The sequence below is a fragment of the Arachis stenosperma genome, chromosome 6 (genome assembly GCF_014773155.1).
Source record: "Arachis stenosperma cultivar V10309 chromosome 6, arast.V10309.gnm1.PFL2, whole genome shotgun sequence".
NCBI lineage: Eukaryota > Viridiplantae > Streptophyta > Magnoliopsida > Fabales > Fabaceae > Arachis > Arachis stenosperma.
The window spans coordinates 135221168-135239327 of record NC_080382.1 but is presented as its reverse complement, the minus strand read 5'-3'; the positions used below and the strand labels follow the sequence as shown (position 1 = coordinate 135239327).

Here is an 18160-nt window from a genome sequence, read left to right as displayed (position 1 = left end):
AGTGTTTTATGAAGGTAATTATGAGATTTTGAACTTAAAGTTGTATTTCTAAAACTTTTACAGAAAACTGCATTTTTCCGCATTATTTTATTATTTTTATTGAAATATTATTTTTAATTAAATATTATTATTTAATATTTTATTATTATTTATAATTTTATCATTAAATTTTCGAAAATTATTTTTCCTTTACCTTTTAACCTTTAAAATTAATTTTTTACCCCGGTAACTTTTAATATTTCTACTTTAGCCACCCTAACTTTCAGAAATTACCAAATAACCCCTTAAACACCGCTTATGTATGCTTCTTCCTGTCCAGCAAGATGTCTTCTGTCGAGAAGGTTATATCTGCACTCTGGACTTTCTTCATTGGTGCTTCCATGTACTCATCTTCGATGCTTTGAACTTCCACCCTGTTGACATGTAGGGCATACTTTTCTTTACTTCCTTCCTACTACTAAGCTGCTTTCTTTCTTTATAGGCTAAAGCCTCCTATCTACGGTAGCTGACGCAGCAAGACCCGAGGAATCGGATACGGATCTTTTTCAGTCTTTACTTCCTTGCCCTTTTAAAGATCTAAAGCTTGTTCTTCATTGTTCTTCATCACATTCAAAGTGTTATTCGTGTTCTTCGTAAATTCTTCAGATTCTTTCTCTGTTTTTACCCGTTTTTCAGTCTTTTCAGCAACCGATTTTTACCATAATTCATAATAAATTTCCAGCCACTAAAATCCCATATTTTCCACATGATTTCAACACAAATTGAACCCCAATTTAAGGGTTAGGGTTTCGTTTTCCAGTAGCCACAATAACACAAACTCATAGCTTGAATTTCATCAAATTTCATCAAAATTTCACCAAAATTTCAATAAGAATCACTCGTATAAACAGTAAATTTCAAGCATAACCAAACCATATCATAATCACACAACTTAAACACAATCAATCAAGATTAAATTCGTCAAACCCTACCTGGTTTTGATGCTCCAAATTCGGTTATACTTTCAAGTGGTCCTTAAGCACTTTTTCCTCCTAAATCACATCAAAAACAACTTTAAATCCAAAACCCTCAACTAACCAAATCTCACTCATAATGTTAGGGAGGGATTTCTCACCTTAGACTTGCTGGAAACTCACGTTTCTTGGCCCTCAAGTCAAGTTAAGCATGATTTATAAGGAAGAACATCAAGAAAACACATGTTTAAGCATGTTTCCTTGAAACCGAATCAAAAGAGAGATGGTGCAGCCAAATCACCTTGATTCCAGCCTTGATAAGTCATATGATCATGTAGAGAAAGAAGAGAGGATCATTTTGGTGAAATCAGAATTTTGATTTGAGTTTTAGTTCAGAAGAAATCAAGCTTTGAAAAGTGTTCAGGAAAGTTTCTCTCTTTTCTCTCTTGTTATTTTCGGCCAAAATGAAGAAATGAGATAGTCTTGGAGGTTTTGGGGGTGTAAGGTGAGTGGTGATTGGTTGGCTTGGAGGTGGATTAAAATAATATTAAAATATCTCAGGTATATAACTACTAAAACTAGGTGTATCGGAACACTTGTAAAAATATCTCTAAAAATTCTTTTATGAGCTACTAGAATAAATGACACTAGTAACATATTTAATATGAGAATAGAACATGTATGATGAGGCCTTAGCATTGCTAAAGTCTTCAGAGAGTGTTGGTGCTAAGCTGCACCAGTAAATTGTGAACCCGGTTAAACCGATTTTCTGTTTTTAACTAAAACAGACCAGGTAACCCTATAATATCATTCAAGAAGCTTCTAATACTCATATAATGATGATATTATACTTTTATCTATCTTCTCTCATGAATCAAATATGGTTCGTCAAATTGAGACTATTTACGAAAACTAGAATCAAAACTCCTAACCGATACGATTCAAAAACTAGGTTCTTCGCAATTGCATTGTCGGGCTTATCTCCACTAAGGTCCTGAGTTAAAGATACTATAATGACAATGAGGATTGATATGCTTGATGATATAGCAAAAGTTCTCCCCTTAATGATCTTCCAGAGAAATTCGTACTTTCAGAAAAGATTTCGTGTACTCGAAAATTGGGGTTGTTACAATTCGCTTGGGTTTGTGTAGAGAGATTTGCGGAGAGATTTTTAGGCCGATTTGGGTTGGCACGTGGTTATTTGATTTTATCGGATAGAGAACAAAACACGTACTCCACGTACTACTGATGTAGGATATGTTTATTTAATTTTAAGCAAATTTTGATTTATAGGTTTATTTGAGTCAAGTTATAGTCAACAGATCAATATTTATTGTTTATGACACAAAAAATGCATGGTATAATTTTTTTTTATAACAACTAGATCTAAATAAGAATTTGAGGGAATTCCTCATTAGAAATCCTCTTTTATTGAGGCAGCTTTATTTCCATATGGTTTGTTTGATATCCTAAAAATGGTCGTTCGAATAATTCCTATTTAACATTAATATTTTCATTAGAAAAAGAAAATAGCATAATACATTAAATAATATAATTATTAGCTCATAATGATATTTTAATTAACTTTTTTATGCTCAATTAAAATTATAAAATATTAATTAATTTATTATTCGCTGTATTTAAATTATTTGAATTAAGTAAAAAACTTATATAATTTTTTATTTTACTATATGGATATTACTTTAGGTCTTATTTAGATTTTATGATTTTATTAGTTTCCTTTTTTACTTTAATTGTTAATAATTCACATCAATTCATGAAAAGGTTTATGGAACAACTTTTATTATCTAATTTGAATAAAAAATATTACATCATTGGACATAAAATTTATCTATCATCTTAGTTTAACTTTTTTGTTGCATAATTAATTTGTTTGGATATTATTAAATTTTATATTTTTTTTGAATTATAAAAATCACATTAATATTATTTAATACAATTTTTAAAAGATATTTTTAATTTTTTGAAAAATTATTGAAGAACTTTTGAAAAAGTAAAAAAATATGAATTTTTTCAATTTCAAAAGTTATTTTATTACTTTTATTTATTAAAAAAATTAATTAAATTGTTTACCTAAACACCAAATTATTTATTTATAAACTGATTTTAATTTAAATTCTTATATTTTAATTATTTTTAAAAGAATTTAATTAAGTTGTTTTTGAAAATTGGCCTAAACAAATTGGATCTGATGACGCAGACACAAAAAAAGTTTGATCTTATGGCAACACTAGTTTTTTGGTATGACTTTTGCAAAGTGTACCCTATTTACTTCGTACCCGCCAAACGCCAAAGGTTTTCGCGCCCATTTCTTTTCACTTAATCACTTTTTTCAATTCTCTCTCATTCGTTTCCTGCTGCCTCTTCAACCCTAGACTTCACTTCCCACATGCCACAATCCATCATCTCCTTCCATCTCTCTCCAACCCGACACACACATTCTCTTCATCACGCACCTAACGCTCGCTGGCGGTAGTGAGGAGCGGCAGCGGTGAGCTGAAACGGTGACTCAGGTTTTCTGATTTTCTGAATTTTCTGGTATTCTAAATATCTGATTTTTCTGCTACTTCACTGTGGCGCTAAACCTAAAATTATTTCACTGGTATTGCTATCAATTTTGCATTTTTGTTAGCTTAGTATTTTTGAACTCTATACCTATCACTGGTTTTGACAATATGCTTATGAGAAGCGAAAGATGGAATAATACGATGTATTTAGCATCTAGGCATATGTTTAGGGACCAAAGGCTTTCCCCTTTTTTTATGCCTCATGCTTGATTATAATTATGCTTTTTAGTAAAAGTGCCCAGCAGAGTTTTTTCAACGAAACTTAATCATTCGATTCCTTTTGCTTTCTATTCTTACAGTTTCTCTGGAATCAAAGAGCTAAAGGAAGACAAGAACATCAGTACTTTGCTACCAACATTTGGAACAAGGAAAGAGTATGTTTTACTCTCATACATTTTTGGGGCGAAAAGGCCCGCTGGCAACAGTGTGGATTGCTGCTCATCTCCAACACAGGCTAAAGAAGTCACATTATACGTCAACCAATATTCCATCCACCATTGGTAGGTTTTTGTTTTTATTAATACCAATTTATAAGTTTTGATTGAGCTCTAAAATGTGTGGATGTCCATTTCGTTAATCATTTTCTTTAAGTTTACTTAATACTTTACAACACTCATCTTTTTCAATAATCTTTTATATCACTGCTATCATTTCTGCATTATTCCTGAAAAGTCCCCTTTTTTTATTATTTTATTTTTATTCTTTGGAAAGTCCAAGTTTTTTTTTTGGTTTCCTTTTCCAAAACAACACTCATGTAATTTTAATGGTTCTTAATTTTTCATAATAATTTACAATTATTCATTTAGAATTTGCTTTCATGCAAAAGAAGAGGGTGGACTTGTTGCTTTTGGCTGTGCAGACAGTTGAGAGATATAGAAAGGACCAAGATAATTCCAAATGCTTTTTCATTTTGAAAGTCACTCCTAAACTTGTGTTTCTTAAATGTTGTTTTTATGGGGTAATTTCTGTGTTTTTCAACTTACATTTGGTGAGTTTTTCCTGTTGCAAAAGCTACAATGCTCCTCCTTTAGAATCTAATTTTAACACTTAAATTAATATTTTACCTGGATCTCTTGTAGAACACATCATGGATCCAGGGGCTCCTGTTGCACTAAGATTGTCGGGCCACCTTCTCTTGGGAATTGTTCGGATATATTCAAAGAAAGTTGACTACCTTGTCCATGACTGCAGTGTTGTTTTGACTAGTTTGAACAAAGCATTTGCTTCTATACAACTTAATTTGCCAGAGGATGCAAGGCGGGCACCAGTTCAATCTATCACCCTACCTGAGACATTTGATCTCGATGCCGTGAACTTGGATGATGAACCAGATCATAACGGGTATTGTAACTCGGTATGCTTAGTCTTGTTTTTTCTTCTATTGGAATCTATAGATGATGTGGATTGTTGAATATCACTTAGGATTGAGGATAAGCACCGGAAGAATCAAGAAGATATCACAATACCAGGTTATATAGCTAGATTTGTTGACTTAGTTATGTCTTAAAGTTTGTAAAAACATGACATTAATGATCTCTTTTGTGCTCTTTCATGTGAAGTGCAGATCAAATGGTAATGGAGCAGTTTATAGTTGTATCTTTTGATGAGGTATAACCTTATTTCCTTTCTATTACCTGCAGCCTTTTTATTAATGGGGTTTTGGAGTTGCAAATATATTAAATCTGCTGAATTTTTCAATATTTAGGATATAAGAATGGATTCCTCTAACACAGAAGTGCTTCCAGATTCAGGGGTTGGACAAATGGAGGAGGAGTAAGCTTTCAAAGTTCTTTCTCATTTTGGTGTTTGTCTTATGAAACCAATTGAATAATCTATTTCTTTTTGGTTACAGCATTATCCTCCAGTCTCCATTGAAAAATGTTGGTTTCCAAGATGGTGGTCCAAGTATCCAGAGAGAATCACCTACTACCCCACATAGTGCTGGTGACCGCCCTCATAATGTTCAGGATCCTGAGGTTACCCGTGATGTGGGTCCTGGTGATACCACTTCTCCACAAGCAGCCCAACCTACGCCGGAGATTCTTCGTGATGCCAACGATGCACGTAATGTAGAAAACCCTCTAGTATATCCAAATCCCGAGGATAAAGATACTGTACCAAGTGGAGATCTTGATGAAACTATGAAGGAAAAGGATCATATTCCTGAAATGATGGATGTGGACCCTGAAGGGATTCCTGCACCATCTGAGCAACATCTTGGACCACAAACTCCGGTTACTTCTCATGGGGATGCTTCAGATGCCCAAGTTTTTGTAGGTCAGTGCATTCTGTCGTGCGTTTTACAATAACCTAGAATTATAAAATTCTTAATCCTTAATTGTGTTGTAGGACATAGTTCCCCTCTGGTGCTTCGTGAAAGTCCACCAATTCAGCAGCATCCAAAGAGAGGAAGGAAGAGAAAACAGTTCTTTGATGATCCCATAGTCTTGACTAATAGGTAAGGTTTTAAAGTTCGATTTTTATTAAATTGCTCTGTTCTCCTGCAACTTATAGTCATGACCTATATTTCTATAACTTCCTGTTTTTCTTTTCATGCCCATTACTCATATAGGGGTGTATATTTGTAGATTCATGAGGGGAGCACTTAATAATCCCCAAGATATACTTAAAAAAAGAAGGGAAGCGCCTTCCTCTGCCTTGGGTACATGGAAACTGAACAATATCCAAAGAAAGGAACAAATGTTTGATCAGCCATTATTAACTGGTAAATAGGCTTGTTTTACAGCTTGTGTCTCCTTATAGTTTTTCATAAACTTATCATCTGAAAACATGTTGCTCCATATCAGGAATTTGTAAGGATCATATAGACATATCCAAAAGGGAATATATATGTTCAAAACCCCATTTGGTCATCTCTGAGGAAGATCATGAGGATGTTGGTATTGCCAGGACTTCATCCCCAACGAATCAAATCCTGGAGGAGCCTAGACCTGTTACACCTGTTGCTGTATCCATTGCTTCACCTGTACTGGATACGGAAATTGAACATATACGCCTTAATGTTGCTGCCTCTCCACCTCGTATGGTCCCTTCTCACGATGTGGGTGTTGAACTCAATATTGAAGGTGAAGGTGAAGGTTCGGGCAATGTTGGAAGAGATGACATGAGTTCTATTTCTGCTCAGAACTTAAGGTCCGTGTCAGTTTCCCCAGAGAGAACAAATATTGCAACTGGGTCAATGGATACACCAGATTTAGCAACATCACCTGCAGTTCCTGGATCAATGATGGAAACACCCACGACATATGTTGGTGAATCATCTCGAAACCTTGGTCTTTCAGATATTCATCAGTTGATCAATTCTGCGGCAACAGAAGTAAGCTTTGAAACTTTGTAATCAATGCTTTCATATATTCTTACTTGGTTAATCATATTCCATCCTATCTATACATTGTGTTTCTCCTGATTTTGTTTTGTTTTGTTGTGTTACTTTTTTTCTTTTTTGGTGGTATGAAATATGTATGAGCAATATATTTTACATTTCTGACCCGTGTTACCTTAAAGTTGATATTTATGTATATTCTTTTAAAATCCACTAGTTCTATAATTTTTAGTTTTAAAGACCTTCTAATTGATTTAGTGATGCCTTTTGATTTGATGTTCTTAATTGATTACGATTAACCATTACATTTAATATTTTTGTTCAACTCCTGTAGGAACTCTCTTTTCTGGAAATGGACAACAACTCACCAGCCAGTATGTTCTATTTTCCTTTCATTTGCAATTTGATTATGCTTTGATGTACTATTCTTTATTTCTTTTTCTATTTATTGTGGGTTTACTTCTATCTTGCACAGACGATATTGGAATGCCAAAGTTTGTGTTATTTTCATAAGTAGCATTATAGATAACATAAATATTTTAATGGCAGGTTTGCAAAGTACAAGTGAAGGTCTCAATATGTCTACGAGGACTAGGTACTTGTTTATTATATTTGTTCTGGTTTGGTTTTGGTATTCATATAATGCCAATTAAGCCTCTTTAAGAAGGATTTTGAAAATGTTTTTAAGCTACAAATTTGAGGCTTCAAATTTTTTAGATGTATCTTGTGTTGCTAAATAGGTAGCTGTATAAATACTGCCCAAGTCCCTTTATTTTCCTGAACGAATTTTGAAGTTAATAAAATGAAGAGTCATGAGAGAACAATAACTACAACAAAGTCTTATCCCACTAGGTGGGGTAGATTACATAGATCAAACTTCATTGTACTCTATTATCTATCATGTTTGCAGTAAGATTGTTCACACAGATTTCACTTAGCCACTTAATTTAGAGTGTTTATAAGTCTTCCTCCTGTGTTTCTAACCACTTGTCTGTCTTCCTTCTAATCCACCTTTCTCACTAGATGCTCTACTTGCTTTCTCTCCACATGTCCAAACCACCTAATACGAAATTCTACAACCTTTTCAACAATAGGTGCTACTCTAACTTTCTCATATTCTCATTCCTTATTCTGTCCATATGCGATTGATCTCTCATCGAAGCATCATCATCCTTTGTCAGCCAATACACCTTTCCATAGAGCCTCTGTTGACTTACATGAGAGATGGATTTGATGGATAAAAAATGTGCAAAGGTGCATGCATTTATTGCTATATCATTACTTATTTTACATGCTATTTCAATTGCTTTGTGATTCAAATTACAAGTTTTACAGGAACAATTAATTTTATCTCCTTTTAGTATTTTACTAGTATTTTTACCCGTAATAATATTACGAGAATATAAATTTTTTAAAACTACGGTCTATTTTGTTCTGACAGGATAAATTATACATGACCTAAAAAATTTATAAAAATCAAACTATTTTTAGAAAAAAAGTCATAAATTGACAAAAGTCTCTTATTAAGAAGACTAAGGTATCTGTAGATAAAAAATTAAATAATAAGATTTTTAGTTATTATTTTTATATGAAAAAGTCTAATTTTTATTAATAATTCATTTTAGTATTCGTTATCTAAAATTTAAAACAATTTAACGTGTATACTTTTACATTTAATTAGGTGTTAACTGTTAAGTTTGTTGCACAAATAAATATAATTAATTTTTATGCTTACTATTTAAAAATAATATTTTTTCTCTCTATGTATAATTGTATATAAAAATATAATTAGATATTAACATAAAAAAATTATACTTATAGTTATAAAATTAACTTAAAATTAATTTTTTTTAAATAATTGAATCTTGATTCTAACTTTTAATTATAACATTAGTATTTTTTCCAAATTATATTTAATAAATATTTGAAAGAAGAGAAATGAAAATATAGATTAGAAAGATAAGCGGTGAAATTTAAAACTAAATAAAAAATAAAAAAACTATGTATATAATAATAATAATAATAATAATAATAATAATAATAATATTTTTTATTTAAATTATATTATTTAGTTTTGTTTTCTGTAGAAGAGAAAGATAGAAAAAATAAAGAATGAGAGAAAAGAGAGAAAGATAAAAATGAAGAATGAGAGTGAGAGTGAGAGTTTGTTAATTTTGGAAGAAAAAAATTTATTTTAATTGTAAAAATATATTGGATGATATATTTTGATTTGTCAAATTACTAATATAAAATATAAATTATATATAGAGTAAAAATAGTAGAGAAAAATAGAAAAATGGATAGAGGAAGATCAGAGAATTTAGTAAAGGAGTTTATTAATTTTGAAAAAAATATTTTCTCTCAATTTTAATAAGATAATAATGTATGATACATAATATAGGTATATTTCAATTTCAATTTTAATTTTAATGCAATTAAAGAATTTCATGTTGCAATTTTGGTTGTCAAATTAGTAATTAGTCATTGATATTGATAACTATATATAAAATAGATAGAGTGGTTGAAGGAATGAGAGAAATAGAGAAAAGAAGAGGGAGGAGGGGATAACTCTTTAATTTTGGAGGAAAAGATTTGATTTCAATTTCAATGAGCAAGTGTCATGTGGCGCATTTTGGTTGTAAAATTAGTAAGGAGGGAAGAATTCTTTAATTTTGGAGGGAAAGATTTAATTTTAATTACAATGAGAGAATGACATGTGGTATATTTTAGTTGTAAAATTAGTAAGGAGGAGAGGTGAATTCTTTAATTTTAGAGGGAAAGATTTGATTTCAATTGCAATGAGAAAGTGACATGTGTCACATTTTTATTGTAAAATTAGTAAGGAGGAGAGGAGAATTCCTTAATTTTGGAGGAAAAAATTTGATTTCAATTGCAATGAGAAAGTGACATGTGATACATTTTGATTGTAAAATTAGAGATATATAATAGATTTATTTTTCATGTAGTTTGGGAACTTGAATAGTTCCAGTTTATCTAGTATACTTCTACATCATATGATCTCTGGCCTTTGGTTTCCCTCTTTCATGGGCTAGAATAGATTATTTATTTGACTTATCATAATATGTAAGTGGAAATTCAAACATAAGATATCAAGCAAGAGTAAGTATGGAAAAAAAGGGTTACTTTTAGGAATTGGATATATTTGGGATTGATGGTGGTGATTATGCAAAAGAATCATAACAAGTAAAGGCACTCTATTGTCAATGATGTTGATGGGGGAAGTACGGTAGACTTTCATGTTAGGTGGTTTGGGTATGTGTGGAGAACCTTTAGTTAGGCATGCACACGGATCGGATATAGCCTATAATTCTATCTGATCCGCACTGTACTTATCGGATCGGATACGATATCCGCATTTTTTTTAGGTTGGAACCGATTGTGGATCGGATCGGGTATCGGATATATCCGCATAATTAAAAAATATTTTAAGGCCCTATTTGGCTGTTTTTACAAAAAAATGTCCAGAAAATCCATTTTTTTCACCTGTTTAAACCTATTTACTCCTAAAATATTATCAATAAAAGTTTTCTTGAATAACAAAAATAATAATAATAACACAAGATCTAAGTTTAATTATCCTAAGTTGAAGTACAACATAAAAAATTAAAAAAAGATATCATAAACTATGCTATTTATATGAGACGTGCGGATATGCAGATCGGATCCGATCCAATGGTTTTGCGGATCGGATAATACCTGCAAAATTTGGATAAGATGCAGATAATTACCGTGGATATGCGGATATTATCCGTTTCATGTGCAGCCCTACCTTTAGTAACCCACAATAAGGATGGTAAGAGTAGAGAGGGGCTCGAAAAATCATGGGTGAAACTATTAGAAAGATTTAATTTGTAATGTGTAAATGTGAATGTTATTTATGATTTGGCATTATGGCCTCATCAAATGTAGTTGGCTTTATTTAGTGTGATAGGGCTCAGGTGTTGTTATTGCTGTACTAGTTGTTTATGTCCCCTGCTTTGAGCTAATATTCTCGACTTGTTTAACTCTAGGGCTGTAGCTGAATTTTTCAAAAGTCGAATTGCCCCAATTTTGGAGGACCCTACTGAAGATCTCAGCTTGAATAAGATCTTGGAAGGGAAAACTAGAAGGATCTCTGCTTGTATGTTCTATAGCATATTGGTGAGTTTTTAGAAACATTTCCAAATTTTACATAATAACCATAGTTATGCAACATGAATATGCAAGAGGATACTGATCATACAATTATTACTTAACATTTAGATAGCAGAGACTAGAGCATTTTTCTAATTTTCTCTTTGTTTTTTCCAATTAGATATGACTTGCTGTAGGTTTTCTTAAGACTTAAGACTAGTGGCTTATGATTGTGTGTATATTAATTGGACCAGTAGTGGATTGTGAATAGAGATAGCATTTTAGTGTTTTGTTGACCGATAGTAACAAAAGGGAAATTTCTTTGGTGAAGAATGAAGATTCACACTAAATTTATAGAGAAGATGATTTTTTTTGGGTGACCTTTTCTCTTATTAAAAAAAAATCTCTATTGAAAAGCATTCTTCACCATAGCAAAATCCTCACAAAAGTCCTACAAATTGTACCTATTTATTCTTGTGAACAATGGAGTGTCTCCCCCCTCTCCCTCTTAACCCTCTCATAGAATTTAGTCTTTTCTTGGTGATGCCAATTTGAATGTTGCATTATAGGTTTTGAAGAGTTATGGACATATTGATGTACATCAAGAACAGCCTTATGGTGATATCAGCTTGAATTTGACCCCTTCCTTGAATCGTCAATTTTGATAGTTTTGTTAAGTTGCTTGCAATACTTCAGGGCGCTGATGTAAATAGGTAAGAGTTCTAGCCTCTTTTTGAGACTTTCATGACTTTATTCAAGCTTATAGTAGAAACTAGTTGTACTTCTGGTTTAACTCATTTTATATTTTTACGGTCATCATCTGCCATATATGCTGATGCATTTTCTTTCAATTGTAATACCGCATTGCCTTGTTTGTTATTTTGGTAAAACCTGGTGAAGAGGGTAAAAAGAAGAATATGAAGCAAATTTCACTGTGGAGAATTCTTTTGACCTTGAAAATGTATTGGATCTAATTTATACGTAGGGTTTGAGCAAACAAATTGTAGTTAATGTTAATCATTTATTTTCTTAAAAGTCTCAAAACAGACATTTGATTAGATAAATTGAGAATTCCCATGCTGTTATTGCGCGATAATTATTTATTTATTTATTTTTATTGATGTCAATATATAATAATTAAGTTCTTGTTTATTTACACATCCCAAAAAAGAAGTCTCTTTCCTTTTTTACCCCATCCATACATAATACACTGTTGATGAAGCTAAAAATTCGTATTATCTCTTGTTTAAACTTTTATCTTTATCGGATTGCAGATGGGTCTCGAGACAAGAAAAGAAGTGTGTTGGATTCTGGTAAACATGGACACACACTAACAAGCACATAGAGAAATGGTTGTCACTTAGTTTTGTATGTAGAGTACTTGCGTACTCTAATCAAGCTATAATTAAATATTATTATTATTATTATTATTATTATTATTATTATTATTGTTTCTTTTAAGTTATTGTAAAAAAATAGGATGAAATTTGGCCTTTAACAGTTTAATTTGGTCTTAATTTATTGTCTGCCACTTAGCAAGCATATGGCATCGTTTCGATGTGTTTATTAGATGGTAGAAACTCAAGTGAAGTCGACTTTACGTGAAGTTGATACTTGAGAGTTGTTAGATAGTTTGACTTATTTGACTAAATTTTTATCTAAAGATTTTTAGGTATCAACTTCAAAAGTCGACTTCACCTGAATTTTTACCTTACTAGATAGCTTGTGTTATTTATGGATGGAAATGATAATTTGTATTTGCTGAATGCTCAGATAAAGGTGTCAATGTTACAGTTTTTACAGTTGTCTGCAGTTGGCATCCATTGTCTTCTCTACTGGATTAGAGCAGGTTTTTTTTTTTTTTTTTACTCAATGGTTATTTTTGTGGTCGAAGTGGCTTAATTATATGGTTTACTTTAATATGACTATAACGGTGCGTTCAGGTGCGAATAATCCAAACAAGATCCTCTCGTGTACGAAGAAGTTTGATAAGAAAGACTAAAATTTGAAAGGAAAAAATAGGTCCGTTCGGTTTGACATGAGACAAAAATTTGAATATAAAGAGTTAAAGACCATGAAGTCAAACTAAGAATACAGACATCGACAAAAAAAGACGAGAAAAAAATGGCATATCATTATACATAATTGAACATGGTACACTCCTCTTTTCCTTTTATTCAACAAACCTATTTACAGATGAACAAGGAAGATCACTTCCGTAAAAAAAAAAACAGGCTATTACAGTAGATTGAGAGTTGAAAGTGAACTTCCCCTAAGGAGTTTTATGGAGGTTCGGTCTTATTCAGCCATCTATATCTGTTCAAGTTAATAATACAAACTCCACTAAGTCTACCATTATACGCACATATTCTATTAATAAGCTCTTCTCTTCTTGATCCGATATAGATGCTTGGTTGATGATTTTCCTAATTGCTTCCATCAAAATCAGGGTTAAGATTCATTGCCTCTTTATGTCGGATTCTTCTGTCTTTGCAAACCTTCCGCGGATTCTTGGCTGGCTGTCGGCGAGTGCCTTCCTGCAAGCATACTGGAAACAAGCAAATTATAGTGTCAATGGAATTATGCATGATTAAAAAAAAAAAAGTTTGATGCCTGTTAAATTACTTAAGCTATGTTCATAATTGGTTTTGACAACTAGTATTTCTACATTGTTTAAGCCTCATTCTTTTTTCTTGATATTGCCACCTTACCTAGTATTTCTTATACAATCATACGAAAATTGAAGGCACATGTGATGTGAGCCAATCCAATACATAAGAATTTTCAAGGCATTTGCTTGTGAAATTCTGAATTACCACAACAGCAGCAAAACTGAAAAGTTACCTTAATCTTCCTTCCAAAATTTCTCTTTGTCTTCTTGTTTCTATATCTTGAGAGTTTTTCTTGCCGTTCCTCGCTGGTGCAGTTGCTAAGAAGAGAAGGCCTATCATGGGGAGATTGAGCAACATTCATGTTTCCATTACCAAGTGTCTGTAAACAAAAAATGCATCAATTTGTTAATTCTAAGTGATCAATCAGATTAAGGTAATTACAGAATTCCTTTATAGCAAACCAATTGATAAAAGATGAATTGATTGAAATTCTTTATTGGTCTTGTTAGGTCTTGAGCCTACTAACCTTTATATCTCCCTCACTAAATGCTCGTCGCATGCCATAAACCTCATTGAAATCAATTCCAGGGAATTCTAGAAAAGTAGGCTTCATGCCAACAGAATTCATCCAATCCATTGCACTCAAGCTTCTAGAACTGACACTCTTGGCCAATGGCACATCAGGAATTGGTTTATTTTCCTGAGTGAAACTGTCATCTACATTCAGAGCAGGAATATTGATTTCCAATATATCAGACAGTGGTGACTCTATCGCTGCCTTCTCTATGAGATCCTTTTTGCACTCGTAGAACACCTCACTCAAGAGCTGATTATCATTCTGAAGAATGTCGATGTCCCGAGATTCTAGACCCTGTGAGGATACATCTTCACCGCAAGATATCATTGAGATGGCTGCTGCAGTCATCGGATCCACATCTATCAGTGGTTCTTCGATGATAGGTTCCGGTGCTTTGAACAAATCTCCTTCTACTAACAGATCATACTCTATCATTGCTGAAGATTGAGCAAGGTCACTCTGCATCAAACACAAGGAAACAAAAAGTAAATAACAGCTAATTCAGAAACATAATACGTTTAAATTTCAGCTTTAAGATAAAAAAGATTAAATACAGAAGATATCAAACACTTAATATGAACATAGTGGCAGTAAACATCATAACCAATGTATTATTAATGTTAATAGCAATTTAAGTGTGGCCCTCCACAGCCGCAACGAAACACACTGAGCAATTCAATGGTGCTTAACCTGAGGTCAATAATGATAATTTTTCTTTAATACTTGTTATAAATAAAAACAGGAAGAGCAATCAAAATGAGAAAAAAGAACAGAAAGAAGACAACTTGTATTGTGAGTCATATTTGTGTGTGTCCCTGAGTCAATTACTAAATAGTTTTATTGTATTATTAAGTATGATATACATAGTAGCGAAACTACAACATAACAGAAGCCTTGCATCAACAATGAAAAGGGCACAAATTCAGCTGAGACCGTCACACGGGGAAAGGAAGAGCGAGAAGCAAGAGAAGAGATCAGATGAAGTTTTTATTTGAATTGGAATTTAGTTACATGAGTGCTAGTTCAAAGATCATCATGCTTCACCCCCCAAAAGCTGTGACTTTGAATGAGTCCATGTGTTGATGGCTGAAAACATTGAAACTAGCATCAGAGGAACATGCCCATAGCTTCAGGTATCTCATTATAGGATCAAAATTTTTGTTTACAATTTGGAGGGAAAATACTAAAATCTTTTCACCATATCTGTCACTTTTAGTTCTTTGATACATTAAAAAGTGTACCAAAACAAAAATTATATCTAAATACATTGATTTATTCAAATATAAAAAAATTAAGAGCAACAGTAATAATAATAATCCGGAACTAGTAAATAAATGAATAAAGTAAACAAGTATTAAAGTATCTTAAGCTTGAGACTAAAGTGTTGTTTCAAACTTCAATGACCAAAACACTAATCCATGTCATTTTGAAAGTTGAAACAACCCCACTTACTAATAATTTTTAAGTACTTTACTCATTTGTTTATTAGTGACTTTATTATTATAAAATTGTGTAGTGCAGAGAAATAGAAGCAAACTAGCATGATAATCGCCTCCTTTCTCCTCCAACTACAAAATTTTAGTGCGAGACAAAGCCATGATGAAGCTATTAAGTTGAGCATAAACTAGTCCTTTTCCTCTAACCCTTTTCTTTATCATTGCCATAAAGAAAAAAGAGAATAATAATAAAAGAACTTTAATTTTTTCCCCTTCAATCAACCTCCCTCAGTGCGGCACAAAAAGACAAGCCCCACTATGAGTTCACACTTCATCACCCAAAAATATTAAAATTAAAATTTAAAAATAGAAGAAAGAAAGAAATTGCACAGAACACGGAAGTATCACAACTAATAACACTTTCCATCAATGCTTCCTTTTTTTTCTTTTTTTTTTTATAACACTTTTTCCAGATCCAGCATATAAAAGCCAACTCCAGCTGTGAAAACATTCTGAATGGGATGGTGCGAACGATCAAAACGAAATAATAATAATGATAAAAAAACACATGGTGTTAAATAAATAAATTGACAAAAATTAAATAGGTATCAACTCAATTTTCTTCTCATCAAACTTAGTACTATGAATCAAGCAACTCAATTTTGAGATTTCAATTAGTTCATGCAAGTAAAAGAGCTCATTAGGTCAAATGCAGATGAAGCAAGCGGTGCTGAAGAAACTTGAACAAAGTAAAAGCATTAATAAGAGAGTTATATAGGTACCATTGAATCAATGGATTTCTGGTTCATGCAATACTCCTCAAGCTGTTGAAGCTCTTGAGAGAAGTTCTGCAAATAAGGGAAGAAAAGACCAGTTTCTGCATACATTTTTTTCTTTCTTTCCTATTATTTTTATTTTGTCTTGAAAAATCTAAGTGAGAAAAGAAAGAAGAGGAAGAGAATGGAGAGAGCAGCCAAAGTGTGAGAGATTTTAAGAGCTTTGATGATTATGAAGACTTAGAAAGAGAGAGAGAGAATTTAATGATTTATATATGTGAAAAAAAATTGAGGGGACAAGTGATGTAAGGAAATACTAAATAAAGACAAAAGTAGGAAAAGGACACTATCATTTTTATAATGCAGTGACCCCATTTCTCTTGTCATTCTCATAAAAGATATGCTTTTTCTTTTTCTTTTTCTTTTTTTAAAAATAGTAGTGAGGACTGAGGAGATATATTATTTTGGAGTATTATAATTGCAAATTGGTGCACAGAATACGATGAATTGCACCAAAGGCAGTGTCAGTGTACTGTATCTATGGCCATGTTGTGGGGTTGGGTCCTCTTTGGGACTCAACAGTAATCATCACTCATCTTTCCCACTCATAGGCGGAAACAGTTTTCTCCCAAATATTTTTTTTTTCTTTATTAGAGATGACAATGGCTCTATGTAGGGGGGAGATTCTTCTCCCATCCCCTGTCTTCTGTTCTACTTTGATAAAAGTCATAAATCGCATTTTGTCTCTATCTCATTTTTATTTATTTCCTTTTTCAGGAAAAAAATATTAGATGCATGCTAGTATTGATAAATATTAAACTTTAAATTTTTTAATGTAACTTTAATAAAATATAATACAATTTAATTAAATATGTTCCAGTCCAATTCAATAAGAATTTCCGTCTGATTATGGACCACCGACTTGACGGGACACTCGATTCGAACCTAAGGGTGACCCGTTCGCTACCTCACGTTTTGCTGAAAAAATTTGGACAACTAGCAGAAATTTTCAGACGGATAAACTCCAAACAGCAAAAGAAAAAAATAAGGAGAGATCTAGACAGAATTCTTTATCCTAACAACACTTATACAATCAGAAATAAGAGACTAAACTATAGCAGGAGGAGGGGTATCATATATATGAATTCTTAACAATAGACTTTGACCCTGTTTAGGCAGACAATCAGCTACCGAATTTACTTTCTGAAGGTTGTGACGCCAATTAATCTCCTGTATATGGCGAGACAAAACAAGGATATTTTGGATTAGGAGGAAGCAGGGGTGATTAGACGAGCACCCGTTCTTAATCATATTGATAGCCATCTGAGAATACGATTCTATAATAATGTGATTCAATTCATTTGTCACAGCTAATTGCAGCCCTTTTATCACTGCCCATAATTCAGCATGCATTATGGAACAACTTCTCAGATTGCAGGAGAAACCTTTCACAAATCTTCCTAAGGAATCTCTAAGAACGCCACCGCAAGCTGCATTGTTGTTATGATTATAGAAGGACCCATCGACATTAATCTTGATAAACATCTTGAGGTGGTTCCCATCCAATCAAACACTTTGTACTGGTGTTTAAGTTCTTGTGCTTTAGTAACTTAGAAGAGGTACTCTCTATCTCCCTTGACCGAGCCTAGATAGAGTGAACCAACGCATACTGCGAGGTGTATTTCTCTTCAAAAATCAGCAAATTCTTTGCATATCATAGGGACAAAACAGTGATACTAAA

General features: G+C 32.5%; 2 protein-coding genes across 4 annotated transcripts; one reads left to right on the top strand and one right to left on the bottom strand.

Moving 5' to 3' along the window:
* The first annotated feature begins 3343 nt into the window (after positions 1–3343).
* On the top strand, positions 3344–12791 carry LOC130936104 (sister chromatid cohesion 1 protein 3). 2 transcript variants are annotated; one of them, XM_057866094.1, is made up of 15 exons: positions 3344–3465; positions 3841–4041; positions 4621–4882; positions 4964–5010; positions 5106–5149; positions 5247–5314; positions 5394–5818; positions 5891–5999; positions 6130–6266; positions 6349–6878; positions 7219–7258; positions 7434–7479; positions 10916–11045; positions 11588–11731; positions 12293–12791. In XM_057866094.1, exons 2-14 carry the CDS (start codon positions 3918–3920, stop codon positions 11681–11683), a joined length of 2058 nt encoding a protein of 685 aa, XP_057722077.1. In that variant the 5' UTR covers positions 3344–3465; positions 3841–3917; the 3' UTR covers positions 11684–11731; positions 12293–12791. The 2 variants fall into 2 exon arrangements, with proteins under 2 accessions (XP_057722077.1, XP_057722076.1); XM_057866093.1 differs by having other exon boundaries at positions 3344–3487.
* A 336-nt stretch (positions 12792–13127) lies between these two features.
* On the bottom strand, positions 13128–16652 carry LOC130933119 (putative zinc finger protein CONSTANS-LIKE 11). Of its 2 annotated transcripts, XM_057862635.1 has the most exons (5): positions 16426–16652; positions 15219–15293; positions 14157–14666; positions 13863–14009; positions 13128–13566 (listed from the first exon to the last, which is right to left on the bottom strand). In XM_057862635.1, the coding sequence occupies exons 3-5, from the start codon at positions 14640–14642 to the stop codon at positions 13477–13479; spliced, it is 723 nt and encodes a 240-aa protein (XP_057718618.1). In that variant the 5' UTR covers positions 14643–14666; positions 15219–15293; positions 16426–16652; the 3' UTR covers positions 13128–13476. The 2 variants fall into 2 exon arrangements, with proteins under 2 accessions (XP_057718618.1, XP_057718617.1); XM_057862634.1 differs by lacking the exon at positions 15219–15293 and having other exon boundaries at positions 13129–13566.
* Between the last annotated feature and the right edge of the window lie 1508 nt (positions 16653–18160).

Excerpts from the sequence above, each read along its gene's own strand:
- LOC130936104 (XM_057866094.1), top strand. The coding sequence starts at position 3,918 with ATGTTTTACTCTCATACATTTTTGGGGCGAAAAGGCCCGCTGGCAACA. Across the intron at positions 4,883-4,963 it reads GATGAACCAGATCATAACGG|GATTGAGGATAAGCACCGGA; the intron begins GTATTGTAACTC and ends AATATCACTTAG. Across the intron at positions 6,879-7,218 it reads TCAATTCTGCGGCAACAGAA|GAACTCTCTTTTCTGGAAAT; the intron begins GTAAGCTTTGAA and ends CAACTCCTGTAG.
- LOC130933119 (XM_057862634.1), bottom strand. The coding sequence starts at position 16,530 with ATGTATGCAGAAACTGGTCTTTTCTTCCCTTATTTGCAGAACTTCTCT. Across the intron at positions 14,010-14,156 it reads TTAGTGAGGGAGATATAAAG|ACACTTGGTAATGGAAACAT; the intron begins GTTAGTAGGCTC and ends TTTTGTTTACAG. Across the intron at positions 13,567-13,862 it reads ATTTTGGAAGGAAGATTAAG|TATGCTTGCAGGAAGGCACT; the intron begins GTAACTTTTCAG and ends GCTTGTTTCCAG.